The 15945-nt window shown below is 51.1% G+C and overlaps 6 protein-coding genes across 6 annotated transcripts; 3 read left to right on the top strand and 3 right to left on the bottom strand.

Moving 5' to 3' along the window:
• Positions 1-145: 145 nt before the first annotated feature.
• Positions 146-2503, bottom strand: steA (sexual development transcription factor SteA; the record flags this gene model as incomplete). The annotated part of the gene is made up of 5 exons (XM_058457377.1): positions 146-383; positions 439-522; positions 630-2159; positions 2222-2321; positions 2380-2503. 5 exons carry the CDS (start codon positions 2501-2503, stop codon positions 146-148), a joined length of 2076 nt encoding a protein of 691 aa, XP_058304276.1.
• Positions 2504-5709: 3206 nt separating this feature from the next.
• On the bottom strand, positions 5710-7290 carry N7498_010320 (uncharacterized protein; the record flags this gene model as incomplete). Its single annotated transcript, XM_058457376.1, has 2 exons — positions 5710-7187; positions 7242-7290. The coding sequence occupies 2 exons, from the start codon at positions 7288-7290 to the stop codon at positions 5710-5712; spliced, it is 1527 nt and encodes a 508-aa protein (XP_058304275.1).
• A 1587-nt stretch (positions 7291-8877) lies between these two features.
• On the top strand, positions 8878-9342 carry N7498_010319 (uncharacterized protein; the record flags this gene model as incomplete). Its single annotated transcript, XM_058457375.1, has 3 exons — positions 8878-9020; positions 9087-9184; positions 9275-9342. The coding sequence occupies 3 exons, from the start codon at positions 8878-8880 to the stop codon at positions 9340-9342; spliced, it is 309 nt and encodes a 102-aa protein (XP_058304274.1).
• A 437-nt stretch (positions 9343-9779) lies between these two features.
• Positions 9780-11381, bottom strand: N7498_010318 (amidohydrolase; the record flags this gene model as incomplete). The annotated part of the gene is made up of 1 exon (XM_058457374.1): positions 9780-11381. The coding sequence occupies one exon, from the start codon at positions 11379-11381 to the stop codon at positions 9780-9782; it is 1602 nt and encodes a 533-aa protein (XP_058304273.1).
• A 1094-nt stretch (positions 11382-12475) lies between these two features.
• N7498_010317 (uncharacterized protein) lies at positions 12476-14332 on the top strand (the record flags this gene model as incomplete). The annotated part of the gene is made up of 5 exons (XM_058457373.1): positions 12476-12530; positions 12589-12662; positions 12703-12797; positions 12850-14029; positions 14096-14332. 5 exons carry the CDS (start codon positions 12476-12478, stop codon positions 14330-14332), a joined length of 1641 nt encoding a protein of 546 aa, XP_058304272.1.
• Positions 14333-14808: 476 nt separating this feature from the next.
• Positions 14809-15727, top strand: N7498_010316 (carbon-nitrogen hydrolase family protein; the record flags this gene model as incomplete). The annotated part of the gene is made up of 2 exons (XM_058457372.1): positions 14809-14850; positions 14915-15727. 2 exons carry the CDS (start codon positions 14809-14811, stop codon positions 15725-15727), a joined length of 855 nt encoding a protein of 284 aa, XP_058304271.1.
• Between the last annotated feature and the right edge of the window lie 218 nt (positions 15728-15945).

Raw genomic sequence — 15945 nt, 5'->3', positions numbered from 1 at the left:
CAAGAGATCCGTAAAGCACAGATGTCCAAATACAGAGAACAAAGAAAATAACAGGAAGGATGGCATGCAGATGTCACATAAAGAAAAAAATTACAACCACACTATATCAGGACGCCTACACACCTGTAGGTCCGAAAGATAACGCTTACATATGCTGAAGAAGTTGGGGTGCGATCATCTGAGATGCTACCATATTCGGCACGGCCGATGGCATAGTCATAGATGAACCCATGGTCGTCATCGTGGGCATGTTGACCATGGTGTGTGCGGGAGCAGGCGGAGGTGACTCCTCGCCGGACTCGAAGTCGTTTGCCTCGTCCAGGTCTTCGTCATGCGCGATGGGCAGTTGGCCGTCGTGTTGAGCTTCATGGATGCGACGGTGCCTGACAAAAAAAGTTAGTTTTGACCACGACGGCTATTTCTGGGGAGGAAGCTTACTGTGCAAGGTTATCAGAACGCGAGAAGGCCTTGCTGCAGTAGGGGCAGGGATATGGGCGTTCTTGAGTATGGGTCCTCACGTGTCTAAGCGCCCGAGTTAGTCGGCGGCAATCGAAACCATCACACCCACACATTTGTGCAGATGACGGCCCCGCAAGGGACCGGGTTTAAAAATAGATTGGAGAGCTTACCTTTTGAGATGTTCTAACCTCTTGAAGAGTCTGCCGCAGGAAGGGATAGGGCATGAATGTGACTTGTGCGGGTACGGGCCCAATTCCATCATCGTGGCGCTTCGAGCTCGACGAGCGGGGCCAGGACCTGAGCGATCGGAACGGCTCGTGCTGTTTTGAACGCTTGTTCCGATGGCTGCACTAGTGGGGAGTGCTGCAAGATCATGGGAAGGGTGGCTCATTGGCACCGAGTGCTGGTCAACATTGTCGTCCAAATTCTGCAGAGGAGTTCCATGACGGGAAATTTCCCGAAGCAGATCCTTCTGAGGTAGCATTGCACTCGGGTACGTACGCGACAAGTCATGGTGAGACTCATCGCCCTCGGCAACGGGAGCCACAGAGCTGGACACGGAGCGTCGAAGGTCGCTGGGCCGGTGGGCAGCGTAGTTGGAAGGCTGTGCGGATGGAGGCTGAGATGTACACATGACACCGGGGGTGCCATTCGAGGGACCCGGGGTCACTGACGGTCGTCGCCTGCGCTGCTTGTAGGTCGGAGATCCCTCAATGGCTGAGTAGGCGCTGGAAGAAAACGACCGAGAAGCGGCAGGGTAGTGACCGGCAGCGGCAAAATTAGACGGCGGCAGCTGCATCATAGGGTTATACGGCGCATGACCCGCACTAGACAGGTCCGGGATCGCACTGTAGAGGCCGGTGTCTTCGTTCGCAATATAGGCAGGCTCCGTCCCGAGACCAATCGAGTGCGGAGGAGGGGTGACAGGCTCGAAGGACAGACCGCGATTGCTGTAGTCCTCGTACTGAGAGGAAACGAAGGACGGAGCGGGCGAGTACTCGTAGAAGGTGGGCATGGAGGAATGGCGGTGGTGGATGCGGGAGAACGGCATTCCGTTGCGATCATACTGAATGGGGCCGTAGTCCTGCTCACGCTTAATGATGCTCTGGACCAGGTTGTTCGAAAGGGGCATCGGCGGGTGGCTGTACATCGGAGGGTGACCCGAATCGTCCTGGAGTAGCGGAATCGCTGGGGGAGCCATCTGCGGAGGAGGCATTGCGTCAACGGTCCGAACAACGGGAGAGTTGGGCTGACCATATGTCGTACTTGCGTGGGCAGCAAACGAGGACGAGTTCGCTTGTTGAGCCTTGGTCAATTGCTCGTACAGGGACTGGGACGAGTCGAATTCGAAAGACATGGCAGGCTCGCCGACGGCGACCGTGGTCGCTTCCTGGCCCATCTTCTCGCGCTTCAGGTCGCGCTCCAGCGCGTCCAGGAACAATCGATCGTGCGGGACGCTGTACCAGTAGAAAACCTTCTGCTTCTTCTGGGTGCGAATGCAGTTGTTCTTGTACAGGAAGTCCAGGAACCCGCTCTTGGGCTCCTCCAGGCTCGCGTCGGTTCCGGCCTTGAGATTGCGCAGGTCGGAGAAAATGCCTTCTTCAAACTTCTTGGAGTTCTTGACGGGGCGGCCGAATGCCTGGAATCGAAAAGCGAGGCATCGCACGATGTCGGTACCCGAGATATGGAAGAGGTTGCTCCTGCAAGAAATCCGGATTAGTCCAGCTTCCGGAGGGCTTCAGCGGTTGTCGCTCGCACTAACCAGAGGACACAGGAGACATAGTCGCCGGTTGGAAGGAGGAAACGACGAATGAGCTGATCGGGTTGCCAGTCGACGGGGGCTGACAGGAGAAAGTATTTGACTGGATTGTGTCAACACGAGCTTCAAAGAGGTTGTCGAACGATCGTTGCATGACGTACGGTTATCCACTTGCTGGAGGGCGACCTGCGCATCATGCGGGAGGCTTTGCTGCGCTTCGGTCGACAGCATGAAAGTTTCCGGTTTTTGTGGCGGTGCCATAGGGGCACCCGGTTGGGGATACATTGTTTCCACGCGCGCTCTATGGGGTATACATCAGCTCCGACCGGGAAGAAGCGGATAGATAAGGTTGATCGCGAACAAAGGAGGGTCAAAGCAAGTGCTTCAGACCTGTTCCTGACTCTGTTCGAGACATTCAAAGAAGTCGCAAAAAGCACTCACCGTGCAGAGAGAGGTGAGTCGACGGGGGTCGGATGAGAAGCGCGATAAACAAGGGCCCTCGGGGGGAGAGTCGGATGACGGGACGCGATAGACAGGGCGCAAAGGGATCTTGATTCACGATCGGACGCGAGGATTCGGAGAGAAACAGAGGTACCAGCCTCAGTCGGGACAAAGAGTAGCAAAGAAAGGACGTCAGAGATTGAACTGGACCAGCCGGCTAAGCCTCTGAATTCGCACAGCGGAAAGAAACGAAGGTGAAGAAGTTTTGATGAGCGGGAGGAGAGAAGAAGAAGGGGGGGGAGCGATAGACGTCAGTGATTATTATTATTAGAGCAGAACCGCTGGGGGAAGGCGGCAGTTACGACAGGTATATATTACAGGGATGGGGGCCGGAAATGGGGGCCACCGGTCATAATTTACAGGTACAAGCGGGTAACGTACCAGGGAATACCCAGATCCTCCACCGTGGGCCACTCGGGTGTCCCTGTCGTTCGGTGGAGGCGGGGCCTGCGTTATGATTCGTGCTCGGAGCTGCTCTTCTTTGCGATTAATAAAAATATAGAAATAATGAGAATTGGGGAAAATTGGGCAGAGAAGCGACCAGGGCCATGTTAGCGCCTTTCCCCTCGTCCCCCAGGACGAGTGCCTTTCGGAAGATGATCGCCCCTCAACGGTAATTCGACGTGTCCCGTGTCGAATGTCCCGGGGGGTTTACATGTACAGAGTATAGTGTCTGCTCACTGGGTGACGGGACCGATGTCTGTGCATTGTCGAGGGGATCACCTTCTCTTTCCACAAACTGCTCCGCTTGTGGAGACACCGAGGGTGTGCCAAGAACGCGCTCGCAAGTCAAAGGCGCCGGGACCTGAAGCACCTGGCTGGTTGTTTCAGATCTCCCGGTGGGCGCTTACATGCATCCCTCCTGGCCATTGAGCCCCGTTGAAACCGGCCCCTTTTCCCGTCTCATCTGTGCTAATGTCACTGTCACTATTTCTCCGAATCCTCCCCCACCCCCTTGCTCCGCTGTATACAGCACACGGTTGTGGCTGGAGCTGATCGCTTTCCGGCTTTCCGGCACATCCTGGTCTGCACGACAGATCAGAACGGATGCGTCCAAAATGGAGTCTATGCTTGGGTGGCATGCTCTGTTTATCCCCCCCCCGAGATTCTCCCGTCAGAACTGTACCTGAATTCCCGTTGCGCTAATTTGGAGTGCATGCAGTACGGAGTATACTGTAGTACTGTAGTACTTGACCCCCTTATCCCCTTTACACGTCAAAAACTCTACATAGTCGTATTCATGGGTTTTCATTTTCTCGATCGACGCCGTTTACAGTATGAAGATCTGCACGCCCAGACCATGTAGCCCTTTATTCCATGGTCGATTCCATGGTCGCGAGGCCAAACAAGTCGGATGAGAAAGCTTGGCAACCGGTCACCGTGGATGGGTAATACATACCGTGCACCACGGTCCAGAAGGGCCGGCAACTTTTCACTTTTCTCGTCTCGGAGAAACCTTTTTGCGTTTCTCGCTTTTTCCCACCGCGCTACTGTAGTTGCAACTGCTATGGAGACCGAGGCACTATCAACCTGGCCCATTTTTGCGACCGACCAAAAATACGTCCAATTCCACCTTCGAGGCTATCTGCTCCCGTCTTTCGGATCTTGATGCAAATACGACCTATTCTACCTACGAGGCCATCCGCTCCCGTCTTTCGGATCTTGGTGCTGTGGAGCTCAGGATGCGAAAGGGGCTTAAAGGGGCTCGACGTTTGATGTTTCATCCTCCAACACGATCACCGGCTCGTGTCGAGCCTGATCAAGACCTGTGCAGACGATGATGTCGACGAACTAGACCAAGCCGTGTCTTACATTTTTGCGGAGTAGCGAACCGACTCGCAGAGCTTTGCCGGATCGAGGAAGGCGCACGGTTGAATCCTTTTGCCCGGGTGGAGTGGACGAGCAATACGGAGTAATAGACTCTCGGTCGAGTTTTCGAAATCGAAGCCCCTGGAGCTCTCGGGATAAAGGGGACGAGCACGGGGCACATGGTGCTTGGTGCCGGGTGCCGGGTGCCTTGTTTGATCGTCCGCCCTGAAACGATCTCGAAGTTCTACAGTATCTGCTAACCTTGTCGAGGGCGTGGGCCGTTGGTCTCACGTTTTACCAAATCCAGTGGCTGAGTGAGGAGCCCATGATGCTGCAGTACGCCGCTTAAGGAAGGTCAAGAAGACGGCATCCTGCGTGTACCATGGGCCATCCATTGACCTCTGATCCAGACGATCTTTTTCTGAGTGTCGCGGTATATCTACCGAGACTCCGTAGTGTTTCGCAAAACCGACGGGTTCCGTATTGTATGGAGACATGACCTCACACCGTGATCGACAACGGGTTTACATTCACACTTCATATCATTGACAGTCTCGATTGCCGGTCCGGCAGGACTACAGATAAGCCTTGAGAACGTGGCGTCTAGGGAGGTAGCGTGGTCCGAGGTAGTGGATGCCCGGACATTCTAAACCACATTCTGGAAAATCTCCGTCCCATCGTTCTCATGCCCGTCGCTTCCACGCTCCGTAGTTCAAAAGTATCCCACCCCTTTCCAAGTCTCCTGACTCGGTGGACTTGAAGCCGGTGGGCGTTGATCAACGGTTAGTATTGCCGACAATATCATTGTGACTGCCATGCATCCATGGATTAAGGTTCAGCCCGCGTGTTTCTGCAAGTGTTCACTTTCAAACACGGTTAACCGGTTTCAGATATAACACGAGAATCTCCACCTTGTTCACAAAACTCAAATCATTTGCGAGCCTCATGAACTGGATTTTCCAATAGTGCGAGTCCACTTTACGCCCGGTGAACCTTCTTCAACGTGGGTTCACGTGGGCACGAGGGGAAAAGCCTGTTTTGTTTTGTTTTTTTGATACACTGAGCAAATTAGGCGAGTAATTACCGACGATAGATTTTTTTTCAGCAAGGACATTTCCATCGTGTCATAAGTCATTTCTATGATGTTATTGACAAACTATGTACAAGCGAGACGCACGCCGTTAGACGGAGTCGATGCTCTTTCGTCTCTTCTCCAGCATTGCTTCTTTCATGAACGGGCTTCTTTCCCGGATCTTCTGTCCGAAGACAATTAACAAAATCGGTGCAAGAGACAGGGCCAATGCGATGAATGCAAGCAGTGTGCTGGCCCAGTTGAAACCAAGAGTGGAGTACATGCTCATCGCAGCCATAGGAAGGAAACCTGAAAGTGTATTCTCTCCGGTGACGATGATTCCGACTGCACTCCCTGCATATTTGCTGTATGCGTCGACGACGTAGTCCGCGAGACCCGTTACAACGATGACACTGCCCGCTCCCACCATGCCGAGACCGATGGCGGGTGCAATCCAGGGCAGGTCGGGGTAAGATGTCCAAGCGTAGGTGAACATTCCGCCAGAGATTCCAAACACACCTCCCACAATGGCGAGATACAGTCTCGCTTCGGGAATGGGAGTGCCTGGGACTTCTTTGTTTCGGGAAGCAGAATTGAAATAGAGGCTTCCGGAGAAGAGTGTCCCTACCCAACCCACACACTCTCCGATCACGATGGCGGCTTGAACATACCCAGCCTGTGCAGGTGTCCAACCATAGAGACCCGTGAACACCTGCTCAACTGACTGCGTGAACAGGTACAATGTACCAACAGTGAATGCAGACCACAAAGCCGAAAAGAACACCACCGACTCGGTGAAGAACATCAACAGAGGCCGCGATGCGCTGCGAGCTACCATCGTCACCATCGGCGTCCCTTCGCTGTCAATCTCATGCTGGGTATACGCCAGCCTCCCTTCCTTCCGCAGTTTCTTTGCGCGCTGTCCCAGAATCGCGACACCTCGGCACTCCTTGAACAAGAACGCATACACTGGGAAGAGGGCACCATACCAAATCAGCTGCAAGTAACTGATCCATCTCCATCCGAGGAATTGGTAAATAGGTGCCCCGATGACGGGTCCGATACTTGCACCCGCCAGATAGAACACAATATACAGACTGACGGGCACGTTACGGTTCCGCTCCGTGTCCCAGAGATTTCCGATGACCGTGGCAGCAGTGTTGGACAGAATAGCGACGCAGCTACCAGCGAAGAACCGCGTCACGATCAGCGTGGCAAAGTTTTGTGCGAGGGCTTGAGGGATCACAAAACAGATGAAGATCAAATAAGTGCCCAGGAATACCCGCCGCACACCGAAGTCTTCCATGAGCGGCAAGATGAGAAACGATGAGAGGGCGCCACCCATAGCCCATGACGTGACAGGCCAATATGAGTTGGGAAAAGAGGCGTCAGAGATGCCAAACTCCTCGTTAATAGTGGCGTGTGCAACGGTGATGATCGTGCCATTCACCATCGTGATAAAAGTGGCAAAGACAGCAAGCAGAGTAAGCGTCCACTTCCTTCGCAGAGACCAGTTATATGGATTGCCGCGGTCCCGCGGCCCATCCCAGTCGACAACTTCGACATTGCTACCGGGTTCTTTGTGGTCTGGCAATTGTTAGCACCGGCTCACTCTGTAAGCAACATCATGTCGATCCATACTGATTGTCTGATCAGGCTCGCCAGATACATCGCCACGCAAGAACACCATATCTGCTCGCGGCTTCAGCGAAGCACTCCGGACCTAATCCAATCCACCCGGAGCTGCGTTATCCTTGTGCTCCTTTGTTTGTCCAGGCGGGGAATTTAGATAATGAGGTCACTCTTCCGTCCCAAAAAATGATCTCGCAGTCGCTATAGATCGCCACAAAGCCTTGATCTAGGAGCAACAACGCATGGAGCGACGCATTCAGTTTAAATGAAGAGTAGCATAAGAAAGAAAAATTTTCGCTTGCACCGTCTTAACGCAAAGAAGCCTCATCGGTCTAATTCTGGGTTCGCGAACCCACCGAGCCCGTTCTCTCGAGATAGTGACCATTTTAGGACTAGCGCGGATGGGCCATGGAAAGACCCTCGTCACGTCGCATGTGGTTCGTCGATTCAGCAAGACTAGTTGATCATGGCTATTACTCTTATAAGAATCCATTTGCTAAACGCAAAGGCTTTGCTGCACCCCGCTACTCCGCATTTCTCCAAGTTGTTGACACTGAGATCTTGGCATACGCTTGGTTGGGCTTGCTGTCGCATGGATTGGTCGCTTTGGAGTATCTTTTAGTCATAGCTTTGCCTCTTCGGGGTCTTTTTTGTGAGATCTCTGTGCAAGCTAAGTTCTAGACTTCGGACTCGGTTGTGCTCGTTGCTGTCAATGCGAGGTGCGAGGCCGGGGCATCGTGCCGAGACTTGCCGAGAGGGTGGCGGGTCGTAGACAGTTTCAAGTAGATGGTCAAATAAACCCGTTTCCAATACCTTTGCTGCTTTGAACTGTATAGGAAGGCCGAGGCTAAGTGCACGGGTGCGCTATATGAGTCACGTGACATGACAGGCAGGTTTGAGCTCACTCTAACGAGGCTGCGATCCATACTTGGGCAGATATATTCCAATCAAATGCACAGCATTGTGCGCGCCGCTTGTCTAGATTTATTCTAGATCCTCGTAGCCTTAAAAGTGACTGTATTTTCTAACCTGTAGTTTTTGGAGGGTGATCACCCTCACAAAATGGTGAAAGCTCGCGCAAGTGTTGGCCGACCAGGACCCTGGAACGGCGATCGGAGGCGATCTACATTCTTACTCACTTTACCGCGCCAGACAAAACCTGACAGAGCAGTGATATCGATGAATTGAGGGAGAAAGTTATTTAATTATGAAATGAGAAAACTAAATTGAAACCACATTTCTTTGCGCTGTCAACTCCACTTGGCCGCATAGCGCGGAAATCGCGGCTCCGCAGTGGCCCACCACAAGCTTGATATTGAGGAGCTTGTGAAAGACTCTTGTATAACATGCTAATCAAGATAGAAATTATTTTGATATCCCACGTATATTAGCAAAAAGGGGGCTAGAAGCATGCGTGGTTGCTCATAGGTTACACTTACAGTGGTTATATCATAGCTTGCCACATTCGTTCCCATGTCCCAAGCTTCCCCCCGCACATGATCAGAAGTTAAATACCTTACTCTCCTCCCCCATCTTTTTTTTTCTTGAGAAACCATTACTTTCAAATCTACAGAATATCTTCTCTGTGAACTACCCGGTCAACTCTCAACCTGTCTCTCAAACCCATCGGACTAAAACACTCAAAATGGTCGGCACTAACCTCAACCACAACCCAATCGATCCCACCGTCTTACAGAAGCGCAACTCACTGGACAGTAACAGTGATAAGAGCACACAAACCCATGATATGAACGATCTGGACATAATCACCGATCGAAACGTGGCTCCGTAAGTCGATGTCCTCTTGCGAACTCCCCACCTCTTGACCCTCTTCTAACTTGCACGATATTCCAGCTCCCCCAAAGCCATGTGCGCTGAACTAGCTCACGAACATGCCCTTGAGGATCTTTACAACTCCACAGAGCACAGTTCTGAGCAGAATCCCGTACGAGGTACGTCGCTGATCGCCCTTTTGATTTTCCGCCTCCTGGCCCTTCCGCACAATCTAGCTTGATATTGAGGACTAACGAGAGGATCTCAAGGACCCGTATACTCCGAGAACTTTTTGGAACATGCGACTCAGTACGAGCCTCGCAGACCCGAGGACTAAACTGGAGCTTCAAACGCCAACCATCTACATTCGTCGATATGGTTTCGTAATATTGGAAATGCTTGCAAACTCCGCGACAAATTGGCGTGAATACTTTTCATTATGACCGTTTCCAAGCCAGAATACGAAATATATTATATGCAGAATGAAATTAATGAAAACATGAGGAGATTGGATTGTTCTTATTCCTACCATAGAAATTGACTGGTGATGTCACAATGATGCTCTACCTACCCCGCGTCAACTGTATCCCATGGATCTGACCAGCGTTAATTATGCTTAACTGGCTCTAGACTCATTCACGAGCAAGTTCATAATTTCAGGTTGCCATTTAGACATAATATGGAAGAAGAGAATGCTTGAAAGAATTCTTTCGACCCGGTGTCTTGAGATTTATTATATCAACTACTTTTCTATACAATTTCAAAGCTGCAGTACTATGATGTCGCAGCAGCCGAATCAAATACCTTCTTTCCCCGATACCAAGTCTGGCAAACCTTCGCCTCCAGGAGCTTCTCCGGCGACCACTCCATATCAACCACCAAGAAGTCCGCATTCAATCCCTCCTTCAAACTTCCAGTCCAAGAATCAGCAAAGCGCGCATAGGCCGAGCCATTACTAGCAGCAGTAGCCGCCTGGGCCAAGCTCATCGCAAAATGAGAATTAACAGTGTTCGTAGTCTCCGGCTCAAGAGCCGAACGCCTGGTAGTGGCATTGTACAGATTAGGGAAGGGGAAGTGTCGAGCAGTAGGAGAATCCGTTCCAATGGCGAGAGGAGCGCCTCCGTCTAGGAACTCCTTGTACGCGAAAGCCCGTTTGCATCGGTGTTCGCCGATTAGAGTAGGCCATGCCTTGAAGAGCATTGGGTCTGAGTGGACTGGTTGGACGGATGCGGTGATTCCTAGTTGGCCTAGTCGCTTCGCATCTTCGGAGGTGGTCATTTCGAGGTGCTCGATTCTGTGCCGACGGCCGGGCGTGCCAACCTGTGATAGGACGTCGATTGCCTGGTGGACTGCTAGGTCGCCGATGGCGTGGATGGCGCATTGAAGTCCGGCTTTGTCGGCGTATTCGACTACCTCTCGCAACATGTCCTCGGGCCAGATCGGGTCCACTAGGGAGGATTTTCCAGAGTATGGCTGCATCAGAGCGGCGGTACATCCATCAACGACGCCGTCGCAGATGAGTTTAATTCCAACGACGGTAAACTCGGGGTCCGTGTACTGCTTCTTGAGCTCGATGGCTCGGTCCACGTAGCGGAGGTTGGCTTGTTGGTCGTTTGAGAATGGGACGAGCCAGTGGACTCCGACGTGGAATGGGATTCCTTTGTTGCGGCGATACATGTTCAAAATCTCCCATGTGCTGTCGTCCATGGCCATGTCGATAAGTCCGGTATAGCCGGCGGCCGTGTATCCCTCGACTGCGGTGTTCAAGGCGCTCAATTTATCTTCTGTCGAGTAGAGTCTGTCCAAGAAAGGCCACGCATTGTTGATGACAGCGGATTCATCCAGGAGACCTGAGGGCTTCCCATCCTTATCACGGTGAATAGTACCACCGGGGAGATCTGCCCAAGTGCTAGAACCCATTTCCTCGAGTGCAGCTGAGTTGCACCACATCGAGTGGAGATCGAAAGCGTCAATGTAGATAGGTCGCGAATCAAGATCGTCGAGCATGCTAGCTAGAGCGACTCCATTGGTGGACGATTGGATCCACCCTCGGCAGAGAATGCGTGGTGCCGACGGGTGTTCTTGGGCATACGTCTTGATCACTTCCCGGATCTGCTCGAGGGAAGTGCATTCAATGAGATTCGCTTTCCGGAGGGATTGGCCATGATGCAGAATATGAACGTGGCCGTCGACGAATCCTGGAACAACGACGCGATTGTTCAAATCAACGACTGTAGCACCTTCCGGGATCTTGATCTCAGGACCGACATAGGCAATGCGGTCATTCTCGATGATCATGCACTCTGCGAAGTTGTCACCGTCACTGGCCGATGACGAGGCGACGAAAACCCGACCGTTTCTGAAAACGGATGTCATGGTTGAATTTGCAGATTGGGCTGATCTTCTCGATGATGAAGGACGATTCGCTGATTTGAGACGATATTTAAAGAGGAATGGGAACGTGGGGTATTCGGGAGGACTTTCCTATTGTGAGCAACTGAGGCTGGAGATCAAAACGGCACGTGAGGATGAGAGATCTCTTGACATATTCACAACGACTATGAGCTAAGAGATCCGCGGGAAAGATGCGAGGCATCTGCCGATGAGAACTGGACATCGTTATCGTAGACGTAGACCGAGCTATTTCGTAGCGATTGGCTGAAGTCAGTTAGCCGACATTGCGCTGCGCAATTTGACGCAATTGGTCAGACTTCAAATACAAAGTGGGTCCAATGGCTTCGACGAGAGATAACGAGACCAGCAATCGTCAAGAAATTATGCCCTTGGTATGAAATAGCGGTTCCCTGTTTGAACTATTTCTCCAATTTGGAGGATATTCAATCAGACCGGTCCTTGGCTCAGATATGGAAATACGAGCGAACCTTGACTCTCTCAGGACCTAGAACGCTCTTCACCAGATATTATGAGCAAGCGGCGATTGTTTCCCTTATACGAATCTCCTAGGTCCTATAATGACACTCCATGGAAATAAAATCCATTTGGTTCAGGGTGTGCTGTTGACTTACACAACCTCTAGAATGTATCTTATCAGTCCTCATTTCGGTTCCGAGGTCCAAGACCTCGGATCATCCAGCAGCTCGGTAGGCTTAGGTAAATCACATTACCCCAGGTCCCGTTTCTCGCAAGGCTAATCCCCGCATTAAAGCCCAGGATAAGGACGATAAGTTTGTCTCCGTTCAATCCCTTTATTGGCCGTTGCTTCAAACTTCCTCTTTAAGAAAAGCCGCATTCCACTTTGACGCCTGATCTCCGATCGTGAATGGCTAGAGCTTCAGCTTCTACAAGCGATGATGATAAGACAGGTATCGAATCACCATAACGTGGCTGAGGATGAATGTACATCATGGGGATGATAAAATGGCACTGACTCCGTCCTTGACCTACGGTGCAACTCCTTCGTTCTTCGACAATTTCTCCTGTCTTGACGAGCAAGGCTAAATATTCTGAGAATGTCTCCACATACAATAGACCCTGCCTGGCCTCCAGGAACGGTTAAACTTGAGGGTGGGTGAATCTGCGTTTGAATATCACGTCCTTGATTGACCAACAATGCTTTGAACAGACATCACGCCCTCGGGTGATTCCGCGGAGGTGATTCTTGAGCCAAAACCGACAAATGATCCAAACGATCCCCTGGTCAGTGATGAAATCCTATTGCTAAACGTCATCCATCCAGATAGCTAACATTGCGACCGATCAGAACTGGCCACAATGGAGGAAACACCTGAACTTTGCATTTGTTTCCTACTATGTGATGATGGTCCTGGCATTGTGAGTGTACACCCCCTCTCTAAATATCGGCATACCATACTGATTGGCCCAGCATCGATGTCGCCACAGTCACTTGGGGCTCAGTAAACGCAGACCTGGGCTTCAGCTTCGGCCTACTGAACGATAGTTATGCCGCCGGCTGCGGATCACTGTGCATCGGTGCCGTGATTCTCGTACCCTTCGCCCTCAAGTTCGGAAGACGACCAGTCTACGTCCTTAGCACTGCCGTTCAGTGTGGAGTCAGCGTCTGGTGCGCGAGGATGCAGAATGTGGCAGATTTAATGCTGACCAATATTCTGAGCTGCATCGTTGGAGCCCTGGCAGAAGTTCTGGTTCAAATGACAGTGGCTGATGTCTACTTTGTTCACGAGCGCGGCATGATGAACACTATCTACTTCTGGTTTACGACGGTTGGTGTGACTCTAGCACCGCTTGCCGGTGGATACATTACTCTTTCCCAAGGTTGGAGATGGGTCTGGTGGTGGATGGCTATTCTCTTAGGATTTGGCCTCGTGGCTCTCCTTTTCTTCTACGAGGAGACTATGTTCTATGCCGAGACCATTGACGGCATTCCCGTCCACCAGAAGCTGGCTCCGGCATCGAACAGTGGTAAAGAAGACTCTGAAGCGCTGCCTTCAAAAACTCTGGACATCACCCTTGATGGACCTCAGCCCGAGGCTGTCCAAATCGATTACTCCATTCCCAAGAAAACCTACTGGAAAAAGCTGGCACTGTGGGCCAATTCACCAATATCATTCGGCCAGTTCGCCAAGCACAGCTACCAGCCCTTCTTAATCATGTTCAGCATTCCAGGCGTCTTCTACATGGCTCTCGAATACGGCATCATGACTGCATGCACGACAGTTCCTGTAACAACACTCTCTACAGTCATGACACTCCCACCTTACAACTTTGGTTCCGCACAAATCGGTCTTATGGGACTTCCGCCCTTCATTGGAACGAGCATTGCGACTCTAATCACAGGACCGTTGAGCGACAAGATCGCCATCTACCTCGCAAAAAGAAACGGAGGCATCTTTGAACCGGAGATGCGGCTTTGGCTTTGTCTAGCATTTACCCCGTTTGTTCCAGCGGGCCTTTTCATGTTTGGAATCGGTCTTAATAATGGGTCGCATTGGCTTCTTCCAGCATTTGGACTTGGAGTCAGCTCATTCGGGGTCGTTCCAGCTAGCAGTGCTGCGCTGACCTATCTTACCGATTCATACACTGATGTAAGTCTTATATTGAATGTTTCTCTTCGAATTTGAAGATTGTGCCACTGACATGCAACTTATCAGATCATTGCGGACTCGATCGTTAGTGTCACTGTCATTCGCAATCTCATTTCTACCATGTTTGTCTTTGCTCTTCAGCCATGGTGCGACCGTGTCGGCTTGACTTGGTTCTATGTGACATTCGGCTTGATTGTGGGAGTGATTATGCTTGGGAACCTTATTTTCATCTATTATGGAAAGACGTTCAGAGTGAAGAGTGCAGGCAGGTATCGTCATTTTAGTACTCAGAAAACATTTTGAGTCAGCTTAAGCGGGTTAACATTTGTTTATTGGGGAGGTTTGAAAATAGTCTCACCAAGCTTTCAATGATATACGCAATTCCCATTTCCACCTATAGATTTGAAGAAACAGTTGGAGTAGATGCCTTCTTGGAGTGTAGAATCTTTCAAAAACTCCGTCGGTTCCCGCGGGCAGCCGCCGACCCATCCTTAGGTCGAAAACATCTAGGCGAGGCAAACTAGCCAACCTACCGATGATGTCTGTGCTTGGGTCACATTGACTGGATTTCCGAGATAGTTGATAGGCAAGCGATAAAGACTTATTCGTTGGGGAAGGTCAAGGACATGCGGGGAAGGCAAAGGGGATGGAATTGGTTCCGATTTCCGAGGTATTAAAAGGCCATCACGGTACCCACCCATTGAAGCTTCTCTCTAAAACATTTGATTATCGCCATCATTCATAATTTCAAGCATACCCTTTGGTCATCAATCTTCATAATGAAGACGTGCAAAATCGCTGTCATACAACTTCACCCCAAAGTGCGTGCGCCGAAATCTAGGTCAACCCCCAGTTGAAGTTTAAAGGCTGATGCGTTATGTCAAGGAAAACGAGATCGAATCAAATCACCAAAGAGCCTTAAAATTCATCAAAGAAGCAGCAGACTCTGGCGCACAGTTAGCCGTTCTCCCGGAATACCACCTCGCCGACTTCTTCCCCAGCCACGACCTCTCAATCAGGCAGAGATGCGCCAACTGGCAGAAATACCTCGACGCATACTGCGCAATAGCCAAAGAACTAAATATCTGCGTTGTGCCGGGATCACTGGGCGAACTACATGACGATAACACGATCGTCAACGCTGCATACTTCATCGACAACACCGGTGCTATCTGTGGGAAATACGAGAAAAAGAACCTCTGGCACTCGGAACGGGGCTATGTCAAGGGATCTAAAAACGAAACCCGCCACATCGCGTTCGACACACCCTTGGGCAAAGTCGGGCTTCTGATCTGTTGGGACTTGGCGTTTCCTGAAGCCTTTAGAGAGCTTATCGTACAGGGCGCTAAGATGGTTATTGTGCCTGCGTTCTGGAAGTACAGCGATGCAGGGGAAGTTGGAATGAAGCGCAACCCCAAGTCTGAAGGCGACTTTGTGGATGCGGCTGTCGTTAGCAGGGCATTTGAGAATACTGCTGCGGTGGTGTTTTGCAATGTTGCAGGGCCACCGGAGGAAGGATATGCCGGACTCTCTCAGGTAGCGATGCCATTCTTAGGGCGCGTTGAGAGGTTTGAGAATAGCGAGGAGGGAATGAGGATTGTGTCTGTCGACATGGATGTTTTGGAGGAGGCCGAGGCCGCTTACAAGATCCGCGAGGATATTGCGACTTCAGAGTGGCACTACGGTTATCGCCAATGAATCGTGCCTAATGCGCAGCGAATTCTTGTTCATTGCGCGATTGAAAAATCGACTGGTTTCCAAAGCTTAGTCCAATGTCCAATAGATGTGCCTGTGGAGACATCAGACATATTCGGGAGAGACATTAGAAGCGAAGGCATTGCTCAATTCTTTCATGTAGATATTTCACCGCCAAGTGTAGGAATCCATGGCGATATCCATGTGTTGCTTCATGAAAG

This window comes from Penicillium cinerascens (assembly GCF_028974065.1).
Source record: "Penicillium cinerascens strain IBT 15544 chromosome Unknown scaffold_4_segment0_segment1, whole genome shotgun sequence".
Taxonomy (NCBI): Eukaryota; Fungi; Ascomycota; class Eurotiomycetes; order Eurotiales; family Aspergillaceae; genus Penicillium; species Penicillium cinerascens.
Note: the sequence above shows the minus strand (reverse complement) of the source record. Positions and strands in the feature narration are given on the sequence as shown.